This window comes from Balaenoptera musculus, chromosome 1 (genome assembly GCF_009873245.2).
Source record: "Balaenoptera musculus isolate JJ_BM4_2016_0621 chromosome 1, mBalMus1.pri.v3, whole genome shotgun sequence".
Classification (NCBI taxonomy): Eukaryota; Metazoa; Chordata; class Mammalia; order Artiodactyla; family Balaenopteridae; genus Balaenoptera; species Balaenoptera musculus.
The window spans coordinates 139,879,537-139,900,638 of record NC_045785.1 but is presented as its reverse complement, the minus strand read 5'-3'; the positions used below and the strand labels follow the sequence as shown (position 1 = coordinate 139,900,638).

Below are 21,102 nucleotides of genomic sequence, written 5' to 3'. Positions count from 1 at the left end.
CTGGCAACCTGTGCCAATTGGATGAAGCTGAGCCAAATGCTTTTACTGTCCTTCATAAATCACTTAATGGAATGTTTTAAATACAGATTCCATGTGTTTCAGAGAGTATTCTGAAACACACTGGCTTGCAGATTCTACTGACAAATTTAGAACTCATTACATTGAAGCCCTAGACATTTTCATTACTTTTAACTTGTTGACCCAACAATTTAGTATACATTTAATGAAATAAATTGATACTTTTGTGAGGATTCAATAATGTATTTCAATTGATTATATCTGTATTAGGGTGAGAAAGAGAGAGAGACAGGAGAGATGTTTTAAATAAGGAATCGACTCACACAATTCTGGAGACTAACGAGTCCCAAGATCTGAGGGCAGCAAACTGGACACCCAGAAGAGCTGATATTGTAGCTCCAGCTTGAAAGCTGGCAGCCTAGAGATCCAGGAAAAGCCGTTTCAGTCTAAGTCCAGGGGCCAGCAAAGACAAATGTCCCAGCTCAAGAAAGTCAGGCAGGAGGAAATTCCCTCTTACGCAGCCTTTTTGTTCTATTTAGGCCTTTAACTGATTGGATAAGGTCCACCCACATTGGGGAGGACAATATTCATTACTCAGTTTACCCATTCAGATACTAACCTCATCCAGAAACACCCTCAAAGACACCCTCCTGAATAATGTGTGAGCATATATCTGGGCATCACATGGCCCACTAAAGTAGACACATAAGATTAACCATAACAACATCTTTTTACCTAAATTTAAGAGCATTTCACAAGGCTTCTTGACAATGTGGTTTTTATTAGGAAAGAATACTTACATTCCTCCATTAATAAAAAGGGAGTGCTTGAATTCCTCCATAAAAATCAGTGTAGTCTTAGTAGAGAGAAAAACTTTGTTAAAAACATTGACAATGATTTTTAAAAATTTTCATAAATGTTCTATTACAAACTAGTTTTGTGACCATGGTCCAATTAATTTCTTGATCTGAAAATAGGAAAAGGTTGGAAATGACCCTTATGATCCCATCCAGCTCTAGAAGTCTGTAATCTTTGGTCTTTTCATCAATATATGGAAGTTGGAATGTGATTGACATTGGCATGTCTGTGCTACTGTCCAGATGAACTCAAGTTGCTTTTGTACGTGTATTGTGGAAGGTAGTCTCAGTTATTTACAGTTCTACTTCATATTTAACCCCCTTGGTGCATATAATGCTAGTTTAGAGTAAGTGAGTTACCTGTGAGGCTTGGACTCCAAGCAGAGTTAATCGTCTGAGGTTCTAGCACATTTATTAAGCGCCGTGAGAATTCACTTTATGGAAGAGCAATTCCCATAGTAAAAATGTGTGACTTTAAATAACCTGGTACTATTTAGATAGTACTGTTGGGGTTTTTGGTGGGGTTTTTTCTGTTTCTGTTTTTAGAGCATCACATACAATAGCTTTTAGTTCATTTTTCACTAACGTACATTACTCAAGAATTTTTAAATTTAGTGATTAACTGATATACTGGCTGGCAATCATTAGGTTGTCAAAAAAGCAAAATTGCGGGTGTTTGAGTTATCATTAAGAAAATTGTATTCAGAGGACTCAGTGCCTGACTGAATCAAGTGGGCAGGAGTCAGAACCATTTTGGCAGTTCTGAAATTCGTGTGAGGATAAGTTAGAGCTTGCTAAAATAATTTTCCCTAATGAGTACTTTATCTACCTTGTAAATGGTTTCAGAAAGTTAGCTGGCCTGCAGAAATGTTGAATAGTTTATGAAGTTTTCCTGGACTTTCCCAAACCTAGCAATGCCACCTTTCATTTTATAGCAAAGTCCACTCCTTCTTATTGTTACCTGTCTCCCCAGACTAACAAAGCACAAGCATATCTGGGTCCCAAACATAGTTTTCTTGAATTTTTTCTTTTTTTTTTTTTTTACATTAATAGCATAAATTCTTGACGAGAAGAAGTAAAAACTGTAACAGAAAGCATTTCAGACAAACATACTTCTGTGCAGAAAGAAGAAAAGTGGAATAAGATAAGAAAAAAGAAAGGACATAGTTAGGAAAATAAAAGAGAATCTGAAGGAGACACCAGAGAACCTATTATGTTGAAAGGAGAATCACTTAGTAACATTCCTAAGCTTGTTGCTTCGTTTAAGTCTGGCCTGACTTCTATTAATGTGCATGTTGTATTCATTTGCATGGCTGCAATCTCAAAGCAAAGATTATCTTCAGGATTTTGAAATAATCTGAGAGCCTCTGATAAAATATGTGCAAAAACTTTAATAACCATAATTAGACTCAAAAAGAGCAAAGGGAATTTCATTTTTTCAGTTTCTGCATTTCAGTTTTATATTTTCTTCAAAAGCAAAAAAGATTGTTTAACGGGCAAAATATTAGTATTCTTCCTAAATTCACAGTTCTTGTGATGCTTTCTGAAAAAGTAGCTGTATCAGATTGGTTTAATTTTCTTTTTCACACTCTTCCCTCTCCTTTTTGTAAAAATAAAAAAAGGCAGCCAATCTGCAACTTCCTTAGGGGAAATGAGACAATTTAGAGAAGTAGCAAAATAAACATGATTTATTCTCATCAAATGTGTCATGAGGAAATTGGAGGCATGCTGTGAAGTAATGGCAAAATAATCTTGAAAATTTCCAAGCACTTTTCCCAAATGAAATGGAAGAAAATTTAAAGTTAGCTTCCATCTAATTATGGCTAAAGAAAAATGTGTGCATAAAATTACAGGCATATGTATTTTTCTAACACTGCAGTTGGTTTCTTCCCCTAAAAAAGAGGAAACCAGACTTAAGATCCTACAGGTTCTAAAAATCTGTTCTCTTGAATAGCTGACCACAGTAGGAGTTTTATTTTTCCATAGAGTCAAGGTAGTGAGGATTGTGACATAATATGGTAGTGTGTTTTTCCTCCCATAGATAGCTCCTCCCATTTCTCTTATATTAACCTGTCAAAGTATTGTTTAACTAAATATGTAGTGCAGATGGGAACCTTAATTCATTTCAGTGGCTGTGATCATTTGTAGAAAACACTGTTTTTGCTTCTGCCTCACCAACTGGAGCTGGTGCCTGGCCCCTTACATAGCATCTGTAAGTACATGTGGACTCCCTGAATGCCTTAATGGACTAAGCTTTGTGGCTATATTGAAGATAATGCATCTGCTTTTAGAATAGGGATTGGAAAAAAATAAGGGTCTCTAACAGTCCAAGAGCAAGTACACTCAGAGTTTAGGATTTCTATGAGTGTAAGTTTTGGAAACAAGGAAATGCTTTCTGAGTCCGGGGGAGGGTCCTGGCATGACTCTGATATATTAAATAGAAGCTCTTGGGAGCATAAGTGTGTGTTTCTCTTCTGTGGATTACTATCTGAAGTAAATCACAGAGAACTTTAGTTGGTTTATAGGTCTCATTTTTAACTCAAAGTGGAGTTCCTGCCAGCTAGGACGCAGGGACCTGCTGGCATCGATGCTGCCCACGAAGAATGTTTGTAGCAGAGTCTGTTAAGAAAACCTGTCACGGGGCTTCCCTGGTGGCGCAGTGGTTGGGAATCTGCCTGCTGATGCAGGGGACACGGGTTCGAGCCCTGGTCTGGGAGGATCCTGCGTGCCGCGGAGTGGCTGGGCCCGTGAGCCGCAACTACTGAGCCTGCGCGTCTGGAGCCTGTGTTCCGCAACGGAAGAGGCCACGATAGTGAGAGGCCCGTGCACCGCGATGAAGAGTGGCCCCCACTTGCCACAGCTGGAGAGAGCCCTCGCGCAGAAACTAAGACCCAACACAGCCATAAATAAATAAATAAATAAAATAAAATTAAAAAATAAAGCAAATAATTAAAAAAAAAAAAAGAAAACCTGTCACTCAAGCACCAATAATAAATGTGCTTTAAAAAATAAAACATCATTTAGTTCAGTTATGGAGAATCCAATTTATCCCCATTCTCTAAGGCATTTACTAGAAGAAAGAGAGAGCCCTTGGGCAGTATTTTGTGTAATTAGATTTTTGCACCTTCGTATTGTGAATTGGGATTTCTGGTATCTCCACCCTAAGGTGCAAAGTGATGGTGCTTAGAAACCTGAAACTAAAGCTGATGTTATAACTCATCAGGAATTTTAAACTTTTATAATCTGAGAAACTCTGGGGAAAATAAACAATAGTGGATATTATTATACTCTTCTATAAATATTAAAAATGTTTTATTTTCAGAGCTACTTCTGTCATTCTCCCAAATTAATCTTCACCTGAAACCTCGAAAGATTTTAAGATATTGTGCCAGGATGGACCTAGAGTCTGTCATACAGAGTGAAGTAAGTCAGAAAGAGAAAAACAAGTACCGTATGCTAACACATATATATGGAATCTAAAAAAAAAAAATGGTTCTGATGAACCTAGGGGCAGGACAGGAATAAAGATGCAGACCTACTAGAGAATGGACTTGAGGATACAGGGAGGGGGAAGGGTAAGCTGGGATGAAGTGAGAGAGTGGCATGGACATATATACACTACCAAATGTAAAATAGATAGCTAGTGGGAAGCAGCCGCATAGCACAGGGAGATCAGCTCGGTGCTTTGTGTCCACCTAGGGGGTGTGATAGGGAGGATGGGAGGGAGACGCAAGAGGGAGGGGATATGGGGCTATATGTATATGTATAGCTGATTCACTTTGTTATACAGCAGAAACTAACACAACATCGTAAAGCAATTATACTCCAACAAAGATGTTAAAAAAAAAAAAAAGAATAGTGTGCCAAAGGCCTAGTTAACCCTCTTCTCATGTGTGAATTTGCCTGTTTTCAGGAAACAGCCACTTTGTTAAAAGGAACCTATTTTTTTTTTTAATTTCTGTATTTTTCTCCTTCATAGTAACAATAGAAATGTAGCATCTGAAAAATGTGGTTCTTTGTTTTTTGTAATATCATAGGAAAAACCAAAGGTGAAATGTGAAGTAAATAAAGCTGGATACAAAATGTAATAATCTCAACTATTTAAAAAATAATTGAAAAAAGATAAGAAGGATATATAGCAAAAATAGTGCTTGGATTTTTTGTATCTTGCTGTACTTATGAGCTACATTTCTAAAAGTGATTGAAACAGCATAGAATCTGAATATTTTGGAGAAGAGTTTTTAATATACCATAGTTGTTTTGACCCTGGGAATAATGGAGGAACTAGGAATAATCCACTAGAAACAGTATCTTTCAAGGAAGAAAACTATTGATAAAGTGTAGAATTGAGATAAACTACTGAAGGACTGGAATATTGACAAACAACCTTCTAGAATGAGAAAATATACAAATCTGTCAGGTTCTTCGGACTTTATATAAGTTTTACCTAGGCCCTGATATATTTCCCATGTCTACGAACTGGTCAAGAAAAACAAACAAACCAAGAAAAGCTTTTGTTTGTAAATAATTCCCCACCTATAATTTCAGGGACAAAATTCATCTAAAAGCTTAAACGGAGTTAACCTGTGAGAGTCAGATTTTTTTTTTAAATAAAAGAATTGTGCTATGAGAGTGCATAGTTTTAATAATAACTAGTCAAGCTGAGAACTGGACCTTTCTCCTTTCTTGGGGTACTAGCATGGGTTTCATGATTGTGATGCACTGTAATTTGCTTTACTCTTAAATATTTACTTAGCCATTCTTTCATTCATTCAACAAATATTTGCTGAGTACATAAATACACTATACCCCTGGAGGAGAGATAAGCTATATTTAAACAGCTGTAGCAAAAGTGGTGCAGTTTTGGGAGAATAGGAAAGAAGGTGAGTGTTTCCAGCTGGGGAGAGCCAAAAAAGGCTTCTTCTTGGGTTGGGATTGCCACCTGGGCTTGAAGGGAGGGAGAAGTCGTGGCCATGTACAGGGGACGAGGAGGGTTAGTCTGAGTAGAGAGGTGGGAAATAAAAGATAGTTGGAGCCAGATCACAGGGCCTTTGTTGCCAGGCTAAGTGGTTACTTTTCTAGGCAATGGGGAACGTTGAAGGTTTTTACAAAGGAATTAACGTGATCTTGCAACAACATGTCAAATGAAACTTGTCAGGCCGGGATGCAGAGGATTATGGCTCTACGACTATGAGGTGTGTCTCTTAAGGCTTTCAAAAGAGTTTCCTGGGAGCATTAATGGCAAGACTTGGTTCTGAAGGCCAGTTCCCCAGTCTAACATCTGGGCCTTGGTAACTCGTGTCAGCTTTCTCTTGAGTGGAACCATGGTGGCCAGATAGGATTCAGCCTTTCCTGTTCTGCTCCATCAACTCTGGACTCACTCTGGCCACTTCCTAGAATCTGCCTTTGCAACACAGACCAAGCTTTGCCTTTCTCCCATAATCCTCCAGGATTGATGTATCGGCAGTGGCACTGCCCCCTCCCACTCTGGCTTTGACTTTTTTGTTCCTCTTTTAGAACTGAGAGCTAAAAGGTTTTACTGGTTTGTTTGCTATGTTTTGTTTTGCATTTTTGCTCCCGCTGTGATTCTGAGATAGGGCAGATTAAGAGACTTTTACAATGTTGTTTCAAGATAATAAAGACTTGATTGGAGGCATGGGGGTTGGGATGGGGAAAAGGAGATGGATTCAAGAAATTCTGTGGAAGTAGAAGTGACAATACCTGATGACTGAATATGGGAGCAAGGGAAAAGGAATCAAATAATAGTGCTGAGTTTTGGAGTCTGTATGAATTCAAATGGTTTTAAAAGGTCCAGAAGATACTTTTCTTACTTTTACAAAGTTGAACTGAAGCTAAGTGTTGTGGACAGACCTGTCACGGAGGCTTCTTTTAACTTTAGTGATGATCACCCTGAAGGGTGTTGAGAGCAGGCTGGTCAAGTAAATGGTAGCAGCACCGCACCCAGCATAGTATGCTGCAATAATTGAGTAGGATTAGAAGAAATATGCCTGTGCCAAAAACGCTGGTGTAAGAAAATGCAGAAGAAGCCCTTTGTGGCTCTAGTCTTTATATTATTGAGTAACTTCCTTTTAGAGAAAGACCTGGCACTGTGTTTTACAAACAATTTAAGAAAGGGAATGTGATACTAAATAGTGGCAATTCAATACTCAAGCATCTTGAAAACTGTGGAAACAAGCTGGTTTAAGCTGAAGTTATTTTGTGTGGTGCCTGTGGGCTGATCCACTTATCTGAATGCTCTCATGGTGGAATATTAAATAATAGTAATAATACTCAAAATTTATTGAGTAACTAAAGTGTCTGACACTGCTACAGGTACTTTTTAACCTGTAGAGTATCCCATTGAATCTTCACAAAATGCTATGAAAATGGGTGTCTTATAATCCGCATTTTACAGGTGACAAAATTAAGGCTCAGACATTTTTCACAGAACTAGAACAGATAATCCTAAAATTCATATGAAACCATAAAAGACCTGGAATCGCCAAAGCAATCCTGAAAAAAAAGACCAAAGCAGGAGGCATAACCCTCCCAAACTTCAGACAATACTACAAAGCTGTAGTAATCAGAACAGCGTAGTACTGGCACAAAAACAGACATATAGATCAATGGAACAGAATAGAGAGCCCAGAAATAAACCCACACACCTATGGTCAATTATTCTTTGACAAAGGAGGCAAGAATATACAATGGAGAAAAGACCGTCTCCTCAGCAAGTGGTGTTGGGAAAATTGGACAGCCACATTTAAATCAGTGAAGTTAGAACACACCCTCTCCTCACTATAAACAAATATAAACTAAAAATGGCTTAGAGACTTAAACATAAGACATGACACCATAAAACTCCTAGAAGAGAACATAGACAAAACATTCCCTGACATAAATAGTACCAATGTTTTCTTAGGTCAGTCTCCAAAGGCAATAGATAAAAACAAAAATAAACAAATGGGACCTAATCAAACTTACAAGCTTTTGCACAGCAAAGGAAACCATAAACAAAACAAAAAGACAACCTACAGAATGGGAGAAAATATTTGCAAATGATGCAACTGACAAGGGATTAATTTCCAAAATATACAAACAGTTCATACAACTCAACAACAAAAAAACAAAGCAATCCTATCCAAAAATGGGCAGAAGACCTAAATAGACATTTCTCCGAAGAAGACATACAGATGGCCGATAGGCACATGAAAAGATGCTCAACACCACTAATTATTAGAGAAATGCAATCAAAACTGCAATGAGGTATCACCTCACACCAGTCAGAATGGCCATCATCAAAAAGTCTACAATTAACGAATGCTGGAGAAGGTGTGGAGAAAAGGGGACCCTCTACACTGTTGGTGGGAATGTAACTTGGTGCAGCCACTGTGGAAAACAGTGTGGAGGCTCCTCAGAAAACTAACAATGGAATTACCATATGATCCAGCAATCCCACTCCTGGGCATATATCTGGACAAAACTATAATTCAGAAAGATGCATGCACCCTTATGTTCATAGCAGCACTATTCACAATAGCCAAGACATGGAAACAACCTAAATGTCCATTGACAGATGAATGAATAAAGAAGATGTGGTACATATAGACAGTGGAATATTACTCTGCCATAAAAAAGAATGAAATAATGCCATTTGCAGCAACAGCAACATGGATGCAACTAGAGATTATCATACTAAGTGAAATAAGTCAGACAGAGAAAGACAAATACCATAGATATCACTTACATGTGGAATCTAAAATATGGCACAAATGAACTTATCTGTGAAACAGAAAGAGAATCACAGACATAGAGAACAGGCTGGTGGTTGCCAAGGGGGAAGGGATTGGGGGAGGGATGGAGTGGGAGGATGGGGTTAGCAGATGTAGGCTTTTATATGTGGAATGGATAAGCAGCAAGTTCCTACTGTATGGCACAGAGAACTATGTTCAATCTCTTATGATAAACCATAATGGAAAATATTAAAAAAAGAATGTATATATATATATGTATAACTGAATCACTTTGCTGTACAGCAGTAATTAACACAACACTGTAAATCAACTATACCTCAGTATAAAAAAATTGAGGCTGGGAGAGAGGAGCTCAATGTAACAAAGCTACTAACTTGCTTTTCACTTTGACTCATTAAGGCTAATGTTTGATTTAGTTGGTTTTAATTCAGGTTGCACTGAGGGCCGCTTACGTGCTGGTAAGCATTCCTAAACATCTGTGAAAATGTAGGTTATGTCTGTCTTGAGCTTGCAGTGGGTAGGACGGCTGTTCTGTATGCAGCAGGGCAGGATGGCCCCAGTTAATGAGTTACAATAGACAACTTGCTTTTGGCTTCTCCTTGATTCCTCAGTTTAGTTTAAGGACCTTCCCTGGGTGGTTGGCTTGGGTGCTTCATCATCAATTTAATTACTAGGGATTACCAAAAACTTTCTATGTGCCAAATGCAGTGCTGAGCACTTTTATTTTACTGTGTTGCTTCATGTGATTATGACAACACTATGAGATTGCTACTCTTTTTTTTTAATTGAAGTATAGTTGATTTACAATATTGTGTTAGTTTCAGGTGTACAGCAAAGTGATTCAGTATTTTTGCAGATTATATTCCATTATAGGTTATTATAAGATAATGGGTATAATTCCCTCTTCTGCATAGTATGTCCTTGTTGCTTATCTATTGTATATATAGTAGTTTGTATCTGTTAATACCATACCCCTAATTTGTCCTTCCCCCTTCCCTCTCCCCTTTGGTAACCACAAGTTTGTTTTCTATATCTGTGAGTCTTTCTGTTTTGCATATACATTCATTTGTATTACTTTTTAGATTCCACATATAAGTGATATCACACAGTATTTGTCAATCTGACATTTCACTAAGAATAATACTCTCTAGTTCCAACCACGTTGCTGCTAATGGCAGTATTTCTTTCTTTTTTATGATTGAGTAATATCCATGAGATTGCTACTCTTGTTGGCTTGATTTTATATGAGGGAAAGTAACTGGTGTGAAGTCCCACTACTAGTAAGTAGCAGAGATGGGACTCTTTAGAGTCAGCCCATGTCTGTCTGACTCCAGAGTCCATCCTCCTAACTACAGTGGTATTTTGCCCCAACACCAGGCTTTTCTCAAATTGTCAAGATCCCTACACTGGGCATTCCTTTATTTGAGTTTAGATCAGCTTGATCTAAAATCTAGATACGTTTTGGGAATCGCTTTAGGTTCTTTTCCTCCTAGAACCTGTGATGTTGTTAGCTGTTTTATTTACATTTTGAACCAGTCTTTAGGTTAATTCCCCTAGGAAGCTGTAATCTCTTTTTTATGAGTGCTCCCTGGTGGATGCTGTGCTGACAGTATATGCAGATATTCAAATCACAGAAACATTTTTCTCATACATTGGGAGGGAGTGGTGGCATTGCAGCATCTCAGTAGAAGCAGGGCATCCTTGAGGGGGCTGGGTGATGTGGCAGGATGTCAGGTTTCAAGGCTTTGTAGAGCTCGTCATAAAATGACATCCACCTCCTTTTATTTAAATCCAATTGCTTGCAAGAGTGCCAAAATTAATCAGAAATTAACCGGCTGCTCTCCTGCTAGACTAAACAGTGGTTACTTGGATCTAAAGGGCCAATTTTGTTAATCATTTATATGTTTCAGTGAGGTGAGACTCATTCTCATTGTGGGGATTCTCAAAGATGTCCCACGCCTATACAAGAAAATTATAGACAAGTATATAGAATTTTATTCCTTATGCACTGTATAAAAGCTAAAAAAAAATAACCAATTAGACACATAAAGCCTGAGTATATTAAAGTATTATGCAAATACTGATTAATAGTAATACCATAAACTCACAAAGCAAGCAAAAGTATACCTGATTCAAATTATAGGAACTTTTATTTGCATCTCTACAGAACCTATTATTAGTGGGTATCAAAGCACCTTACAAGTAATAATTATTAAAGCTCATAAATACAACCAGAAAATGTCATTTTATTGAGGGAATAAGCAAGAATTCCCCTTTACCTCATATGTATTATGAGATCTAAATGCCTGAACTAAAGAAGGATTTTCCTTATAGAGAGAGTATTTATACACTGTGGGTGTTTGGGGCAATGATTCCATAGGCATAGAAGTTGGCAGCTATGGATTCAAGTTTCTCATATTGAGTATCTTGATCTATGTGGTTAGAACCCTTCACTTATTTTTGAAATTTTACATGTGTAATAGCTCTAAACAGCTATAAATAAATATAAGTACAAAATATAACATACAGAGCTATAAGTAGCTATGTACGTTATATTTTAATATTTCTCTGTTGACTATAATATCAAATTTGAAAACAAAAATTATGCCAAGTTCACATGAGAGTATTTTAAAATATTTTGGAATGTTACATCAGGTTTATTTTTTCTCAAACTAATATCTTATTCCAAGGACTAATAGCTTGTAAGCACAGTCAGTGTGACCTGTATATATTTGTATACTCTGTGGCAAGTCCTTGAAATGTTGTGAGGATTTCTCATCTGCTTCAGAATGCTGCTTTGCCCTTTCTCCCCTATTTCTCCTTCTCCTTTCCTGCCTTTGCAATCTCCCTACTTTCTGAAGTTAAGCATAGGTTGGAAAAGCTCAAGAGTATTCCAGTGCCTGACTCTCCCTCTCCCTCCATCTCGAGTCCTCAAGCTCCTCCCACATGATTATTCCTCAGATTTATTTTCTTCTGGTGCTAAGAGGTCATATTGTAGTTGCTGGTCACAGCTGTGAGGCAGCTGTACTTCCATGGTTATATTTCACTGTCACGTAGATTCCAGGAAAAGTGTGGACTAGTGAGCATCTTCCTTTACAGTTAGGATGCTGGAGCCTAGAGAGAATGAGTGACAACTGACGTCATACAGCTGGTTCACTTCTCTGTCTTCTAGAATTGGGACCAGAATTTAGGTCTCGAGACTCTTAATCCAAAGTTTTTACCTCTACCCCATGGTAGTTATATCATTCTTTGAATCATAAAAAATTTTAGGGACTTCCCTGGTGGCGCAGTGGTTAAGAATCCCCCTGCCAATGCAGGGGACACAGGTTCGAACCCTGGTCCGGGAAGATCCCACATGCTGTGGAGCAGCTAAGCCCGTGCGCCACAACTACTTAGCCTGTGCCCTAGAGCTCGCAAGCCACAACTACTGAGCCCACGTGCCACAACTATTGAAGCTCGCGCGCCTAGAGCCCGTGCTCCGCAACAACGGAAGCCACCGCAATGAGAAGCCCGCGCACCACAACGAAGAGTAGCCCCAACTCGCCACAACTAGAGAAAGCCCGCATGCAGCAACGAAGACCCAACCCAGCCAAAAAATATATAAATAAATAAAATAAAATAAAAAAGTTTTTAAACCAGAAGCGTAGGAGCAGAACTAGAAGAAACCGTTTGTTGATTTTATCCAGGGCTGTGGATCAGCAGGGCTAGAAGTGGGGCCTCAGGATCTGAAGACAAACGGAGTGACGTGTGTGCAGAGTTGAAATGGTGAACCCTGGGATTATTGTTGCATTGCTGTGTAGGAGAAGTTGAATGACTGGAGGCAGAAGATAATGAAGAGCAAGTTGAAGTGGAGAACAGGGTGAGGTAGAATGGTGGTTGTAGAAGAACTAGGAGGATGGTTGAGCTTATGGTCATGGCAATGGGTTGTTAATGTAAAATGAAGAAAGTTGGTTACTGGATAGATGGTCCTTAAGGACCTCCAACTCTCTCAGGTTGATGCCAGAGGGGGAGGAAGTCATGGCAGCAGGTATCAAAGTTCTCAGGGCCTGTGGGCTAATAACAAATCCCTAGGAAGCAGAGGGGTTGGGGAGCCTAGAGGGGTATATATAGAATTATGGAGACAGATGCTACATTTCTAAATTCTAATTTTCATTTTTTTTCCAGGGAAAACTGAGGCTGCTATCAAAAACTTCAGTCCCTACTACAGTCGCCAGTACTCTGTGGCTTTCTGCAATTATGTACGCAGTGAAGTAGAACAGCAAAGAGATTTAACATCACAATTTTTGAAGACCAAGGTAACCCATGGAATTTGGTTTCCATATTTCTCACACTGAAGAATGGTTTATAACTCATAATATTTCTGATATAAACAATAATTTGAATGACAGTTTAAAAAATCTGTTCTCTAATCATTTCATGCTCAAAAAACTATTTGCCTGGAAGTTAGAGCATATGATTTCTTGTTGATGGTGTAATTCACATAAAAAGAAAACTAGCATGATTTCAGTTTTACTATGTTTTTCCCACATTGATGCTTTGATGTCAAAACTCTGACTTGCTGTGGTGAAATACAGTAAAAAAAAAGTCATAATTTCAGTGCCTCATACTATGGGTGTTTTTATTTTGGTCATTGATCGAATGTGATTTTATCTTCTAAACCTGTAACTTATTCTGTCTCCTTTGCTCCATTATAATAATTATCCACAACCTAAACAAATATTTATTGACACTATGTGCCAGGCCCTACTCTAAGAACTTGAGAACAAGACAAATTATCTGCTTTCCTGTTAATATTCAAATAGAAGACAGACAATAAACAAATAAACAAATGAATATCAGGTAATAAGAAATGCTACAAAGTAAAATAAAGCAGGAGTCTTATTTCAGAGAAGGTGGTCAGTGAAGCCTTCTGTGGAGATGACATCTGAGCAGAAACTAGAGTGAAATAAGAGAGTAGGCTCTGTGAATACCTGTGGGAAGAGTGTTCCAGGCACATGGAACAGAAGTGCAAAGACCTTGCAGCAGTCAGAAGCATAGCAGGAAGGCTAGTGTGCTGAGAGCCATATAAGCAAGGGAGGAGAGCTGAAAAAGGAACGCAGAGTGACAAATAGGGACCAGATCATGTAGGCCCATAGACCACAATAAAGGTTTTTAAGTGTGATGGGAAGTTATTGGAGGGTATTGAATACAGAGTGACTTATAATTTTAAGTGATCTTTCTGGCCTTTCTATAGAGAATAGACTATGGGGAGGGACATGAGAAGAAACTGGAAACTGGCAAGGAAGACACTGTAGCAGTCCAAGAGAAGGATGATGGCCAATTGGACTAGGGTGGTAGTGGAAACAGTTGTGAGAAGAGTCCAAGTCAGAGCTGACAGAACTTGTTGATGGGTTGGGTATGAGATAATAGAAGAAGAGAGAAATCAGTGATGACTTGGCTTTTAGCTTGAGCAAATAAGCAGATGGACTTGTCTTTTACTCAGAAGAGTCAGAGGTGGATGGGAATCATTTCACTTTTGGCCACGTTATGTTTAAGATACTTATTTCACATACACCCATGGAAATACTGACTAGGTAGTTGAATGCTCTGATTTGGAGCTCAGTGGAGAGGTTGAGGCTAGGGAATAGAAATTTGGGAGTTCTTAGCTCATAACTGGTATTAAAGTCATGGGACATAATCAAGGGAAAGTATAAACAGAGAAAAGGAGAGCTTCCATGACCAAGTCCTGGCCCCTCCAACATTTGGAGATCAGAAAAAGGAGAAAGATTCAGCAATATGGACTGAGAAAAAAATAGCCTGTGGAGTAGGAAAAAAAAAATCAGGAAAGTACAATGTGCCAGAGTCAAATAAAGAAGGGGTTTCAAGAAAGAGGGAGTGATAAATAGGTCAGATATTGCTGAAAGTTGACCAATAGATTTAGCAGCATGGCTTTGTAGGGATAACTGATTGTCATCCCCATAAAGCAATGATTGACAAAATTTTGGGAGTTTGATAAAAATGCAAATTCTGGTCTGTACCCCCAGAGATTCTGATATAGTATCAGTATAGTATAGTATATAGTATATAAGTCTAGGGTGAGGCTGCATTTTTTTTGACAAATATTGTATGACTCCTGTTACATGAATTTCCCAGAGTAGTCAAATTCATATAGGTAAAAAGTAGAATAGTAGTAACAAGGGAGTGGGGGTGAGGGAAATAGAGAGTTATTATTTAATTGGCACAGAATTTCAGTTTGTGGTGATAAAAAGTTCTGGAGATAGATAGTGGTGATGGTTGCACAACAATGTGAATATAATTAATGCCACTGAACTGTACACTTAAAAATGGTTAAAACGGTAAACTTTATGCCATGTGTATTTATTTTACCACAATAAAAAATAACATAAGGAAAAAAAGAATACAATACTTAAGGATAAACTTAACCATGTAGATGAAAGAATTGTACACTGAAAACAAAATGTTGCTGAAAGAAATTAAACACATAAATAAATGGAAAAGCATCCTGTGTTCATGTGTATTTTACCACAATAAAAAATACTCAGTATAATGAAGGACTTAAATTAATAAGATTAAACCGATCAGGATACAGTAATATATGGTATGGTAAAAAGACAACACCAAAATCTCACTGGCTTGAAAACAGTAGTTTGTTTTTCCCCCATATTACATGCCCAGCGTGTCCACTGCGTAGATTGCAGAGGGCTGCTCTGCTCCACAGGGTCCTCACTCAGGGACACAGTTTGACCAAGTCTCCACTATCTGGATGGTTGGTGAGGCGGCATTTTTAACAACCGTATCAGTTGATCTAAGTGGCCCAGGTTTGGGCTTCCCTGATGGCGCAGTGGTTAAGAGCCCGCCTGCCAATGCAGGGGACGTGGGTTCGAGCCCTGGTCCGGGAAGATCCCGCATGCCGCGGAGCCACTAAGCCTGTGCGCCACAACTACTGAGCCTGTGCTCTAGAGCCCGTGAGCCACAACTACTGAAGCCCGCATGCCACAACTACTGACGCCTGCGCACCTAGAGCCCGTGCACTGCAGTGAGAAGCCCACACACTGCAACGAAGGGTAGTCCCCGCTCACCCCCCCCCACCACCGCTCGCCGCAACTAGAGAAAGCCTGTGCACAGCAATGAAGACCCAATGCAGCCATAAATAAGTAAATAAATAAATAAATAAAAACACTAAAAATAAATAAATAAATAAATAAAAGAGAAAAAGTGGCCCAGGTTTAAGAAATGCTGTACGTAAGAACTATAAAGTTCAGCTTATACATGGTTGCAGTCTCATTTTAAGAGGAGAGTGAGGTCCTCTTTTACGTGTTAATGAGTCCATATAGGAGAGTGCGTCATTATCTGCCTCAATATTAAGCCCTGGAATTTATAAGGCTATTTATTTCAACCCTTAGCAGATTCTTAAAAAGATTAGCATATCACTCTTCTCTGTATGGTTCATGTAAATTTTGCTTGAAAAGGGAGGCATGAGTTTCTAAAGGGACTATGTTTTTTTTTTTGATTGAAGTATAGTTGGTTTACAATATTGTGTTAAAGGCACTATAGTGTTTGAATAACATCAATGTAAAGTCAGTGACACGTGAAAGACAGGAGGCCCATTCCTATATTTTGAGATAATACATGAGGCAGGATGGGAATTCCCCCTTACACGGTTAGCCCAATAGAAGACCTAACTAGGTATCTAACAGAGACTTCCCTACAGCACAAATAATAGAACAGAGAAATCAGTGATGACTTGGCTTTTAGCCAGGGTTATGAACGAGAAATCCCTAGACCTTTAAGTGGAAGAGGTAGAATGAAGGTTTGCTGGCTTGCCTGCTTGTTCTTTAACTAGAGAGTAAACAAAGTCTCCTTGAAGAGCACAAAGGTGGGTTAAGTGTTTTTAGCCTTGGTCCCCAGAGCTTTGGGTCTGGGGAAATCACTGAACACTGACTCTTGAGGCAGCCCCTGAAGGTTGACAAAGAGGGGAGCAGCCTGTTAACTCCCCTGTTTTTTCAGGAATTAACCCTGAGGTATATTCAGGGTGTTGGGATAGATGTCCACAGCTTACAGTTAACTGGCTCACTCCCTCTCTTCCACAGAGTTTACCAAGGATTTATTAAGTGCCACAGGTATGCAAAGCATAACCTTGCTACTATAATCCCCTCTAGCATATGCTTCTGTTCTTGTAGCATAATGAAGGGAATGCAAATCACAAAAATATCAATAAGACAAATATTTGCATTTGGTCAGGAGAGGTAGGAAAGGGAAATGTGGAAGGAGGTGAGGGGAAGCAACAATTTCCCCAGGATCTCAGCACAAGATAGTTTCTGAAAATATTCCTTGAAATACCGTGAATAGACTTAGTGGTAGCATGATATGCTATCTTTTGTTGTGACAGTTAATTGCATTCATCTTCTTTAAGCCACCATTGGAGCCTGGAACTGTTTTGTATGAAGCAGAGCTATCACAGTTTGCTGAGGACATAAAGAAATGGAAGGAGAGATATATTGTGGTTAAAAATGACTTTGCTGTGGAAAGCTATGAGAACAAAGAGGTAAGACATTTCCTTGTTACCACTGATTCTTGCCGTTTTCTTAAATGTTGGCTGGGTTGACTGGCAAGCTCTCTCCTTTGAGACTGACTGATTCAATGAGCACTAACAGATTCAGGTATTCATTTCAGTTAACAGATATTTATTGTGGGTTATAGTAGGTTCTAGGTATATCACTGTAGATTAGACAGATGCTTGCAGTCTAGTGGGCAACGTAGACTTCGAACAAGTAATTGCAAGTGAGTGTGAAGATAGAAGGTTATACTGAGTGGCCAGTGCGGGAGCCTTTCCTATGATCATTGGGCCTCGAGGTCTGTCTTAGTCACCTCCCTGATATCTCTCTCTCTCTGCTCTGTGTCTCCATGTCTTCCCACTCTTAAGCCTCCTCTGTGGCAGAGGAATTATTTGTTAAGATTGTGATTGGATTTGCATGGGTTCCTAAAATTTCAGAACTTTTCACATACTATATTTCACTTATACATATGAATTTTTTTCACTAGCTCTTTGCTGGTTATCTCATTTTTTCCCTTGTCTGTAAAATGTGGAGAGATGAGATAGCATATGTACAGTGCCTAGCACCTGAGAGGACCTTAGTTTTTATTGGTTCCCATTTCTTTCCCCATCAAGGGAGGTAATATGGTATAAATGAAAGAACATTGGGCAGAGAATTTGGAAAACTAAAGTTGAGGTCAGGCCTCCATTAAACTAGAGTGTGAGGCTGAATGATCCCACTGACTCCTTCCAGATCTCATACTGTACACATATTCAGTCTACATAGATTCTCAAGCTCCCTTTGAAATGAATAGTTACTATTTATGGGTTAAAGTTAGTAACATATTTAAAACTCTGCACTCTTCACTCTAAGTTCAAAACTAGTCAGGACATCCTCTGCAGATACTCTGAGTAATTATCCCTGATGCTAAACCTTTAGGAAGAGGCTTCAGGCTGACAGATAATGTGTCTCCTTCCAATTTTTGATGGAAAATAGAAATAAAATATAATACAAACTTATTATACCACCTACCAGGCAGTACTCAAGTGCTTTCTTGGGTAGTCTTATTCTTTCCAACATTTGTTAAGCCAATATCTTCTCTGCTTTATCTATTTTAGGATTTTAGTCAACATTTGATTTGCTCTCTGAAGCAAATGATCAATACAGTACAAATAAGGATAATAATAACAAATCACTTTAGATTTCATACGTCCCGTTATACTGTTCTCTCAGGGAAGCTTGAGAAGAGGCAGTATAACCTAATGGTTAATATTATGCACTTTGAATCACACCTTTACCAGTTACCAGATATGTGTCCTTGCATAAGTTATAAATCTCCTTGAGCCTCAGTTTTCTCATCTGTAAAATGGTGAGCATGATTCCTTCATCACAATGTTGTTGTGAGAATTAAAGACATGAATGCATTGAAGCCCTTAGCATATGGCCAAGTGCTGGCAGAGCCCAATATAGAGCAGTTGCCAGTATGACAACTAACTAATGTGGAGGAAGCACTCATAGAACTCACTCTTGTATTTATTAAGGTTTTCACCATATTTGGCACTAACGGAAGTTTCATTTTGAATCAAATTTTTGTGTTTTTTTTCCCCTTTTCATTTTTTTACACTTGCTCCCTCAACTTGCAATTTATGGACTATATTGCTTTCTTTACTTTGCTCATCATTTTCAGGTGAACTTGTTCCGATTGTTAAGATATGGTCACTGAATTTGGTAATAACCAATTTTTTTTTTAACTTGGAAAAAAATGCCCATGCAGTGTGCCATAATTCCTTAAAGTTTTAATGATATCCTGTTTTTTAATTACAGAAGGTTTTTAAAAAAAATTACACCTAAGAGTTATACATTAAGTATCTATCTATAAACTGCCTATTCTTTTATTGAGAATCCAGTTTTGGCTGGTAATCGAGGAGGAAAAAAATGAGCATTCTCGTTCTCACTTCCTACTTCCTATACACTTGCTCTGGGGCTGGACAAACCCAGGTATGAATCCTGGATTTGTCACCTACTCACCACTGGGTCATTGGCAAGTTATTTAACCTCTCTGAGCTTCATTTTTCTCGTTTATAAAATGGAGATAATGTCTAATTCACAATGCTGTTTTGAGGATTAAATAATATAATATATAATGTTTATTAAAGCCTAGATTAGGCCTGTTTTCACAGATAACACAATTCAGATTTGAGGCCGGTCTGAATCAACCTGTTCCTAGATTTTCTCAAAATCACACCATTTTGGATTCTTCCCTCTTCTGCTCTGGGTCCTGATGTGCTTGAGCAGTTGATTAGTGGTTCTTACAAGAATGAAAACAACCTTCTTAGGTATACAAGAGTTTGTTTTGTTTGGGTTTCTTCAGTCGCTATCTTATTGATGCAGAATGTGTTATTGTTACTCTGATTTTATGGCCCTGATCAACATTATTTTAGTTATTCCCAAGAGTACACTCCAGATTTTGGGTCCCACAGTTTCGTGGTTTCAGTTCTCAACTTGCTTTTAGCTTGTTAGTCTCAAAATTTTCCCTTGACTTCTGCCCTCCCATCAGATGCACATACTTACATTTTATCTTATCTGCATGTCCATGTGAGTATATCTGTTTAACCAACTGCTTCACTGCTTTAGCGATGCTCTGCACCCCTTTTACATTTCTCAAACAGCAGAGCTTTTTGTCTGCTGGCCGGTATTTGTTCTGATGTCATGATATTACCCTTCCATCCCAGATCATTTTACTGCAAAACAGTTTCACGCCTGAGGGCAAAGTGGTGGCATATTTTATCATGGTTACATTTTTATGTTTTTGGTAAAAATCCTTGGCAACCATAATTGAAGTTACATGTCCCACAGTCTCATTTGTCATTAGTCTCCAAGCATTTTGTGTGGTAAATGTCTGTATGTGTCATCATCCTTTTGGTTATTAGAATGATTCAGGCACTAGCATCTGAAATGATAAGTGTGGTGCAGAATTTCTGAAGTTACTGAGATTATGTTTCACCCCCTTTGAGAAACATATCTACAGTGAATCTCCCTGAGATTAGGGACTCTGATTTACCATCTTGTGACCGTCACACAGAAGTATTAAAGTACTACCCACAAGTAGCAAGGACGCAAAACATTTTTTTCACCCTTGGGGCCAGGAGGGGCTGTGACCCACATCAGGTCAAGTAAAGCTCTACCCTGACTGGAGTGATTGGTCTAGTCTAGAGCTGGTCACACGATCACAGCCAAAAAAAAAAAAAAAAAAGCTACATTAATCAAAACAACGTGATATTGGCACAAAAACAGACATATGGATCAATGGAATAGAATAGAGAGCCCAGAAATAAACTCACACACCTATAGTCAATTACTCTTCGACAAAGGAGGCAAGAATATACAATGGAGAAAAGTTATTCTCTTCAGCAAGTGGTGTTGGGGAAATTGGACAGCCACATTTAAATCAATGAAGTTAGAACACACCCTCACACCATACATAAAAATAAACTCAAAATGGCTTAAAGACTTAATTATAAGACCTAACACCATAAAACTCGTAGAAGAGAAAATAGGCAAAACATTCTCTGACATAGATCATACCAGTGTTTTCTTAGGTCAGTCTCTCAACGCAATAGAAACAAAAGCAAAAATGAACAAATGGGACTGAATCAAACTTATAAGCTTTTGCACAGCAAAGGAAACCATAAGCAAAACGAAAAAACAACCTGTAGAGTGGGAGAAAATATTTGCAAATGATGCAACTGACAAGGGATTAATTTCCAAAATATACAAACAGCTCATATAGTTCAATATCAAAAAAAGAAAAAAAAAACAATCAAAATATGGGCAAAATATCTAAATAGACATTTCTCCAAAGAAGACATGCAGGTGGCCAAAAGGCACATGAAAAGATGCTCAGCATTGCTGATTATTAGAGAAATGCAAATCAAATCT

The 21,102-nt window shown here is 38.4% G+C and overlaps 1 protein-coding gene across 1 annotated transcript in view; it reads left to right on the top strand.

The window, feature by feature from the left end:
* NIBAN1 (niban apoptosis regulator 1) overlaps nt 1–21,102 on the top strand; it is a 160,227-nt gene that overhangs the window by 55,091 nt on the left and 84,034 nt on the right. Inside the window, exons 2-3 of the mRNA XM_036853490.1 lie at nt 12,794–12,924; nt 17,043–17,174. Of these exons, the coding sequence (XP_036709385.1) occupies nt 12,794–12,924; nt 17,043–17,174 (263 nt within the window). The remainder of the gene's footprint in view (nt 1–12,793; nt 12,925–17,042; nt 17,175–21,102) is intronic.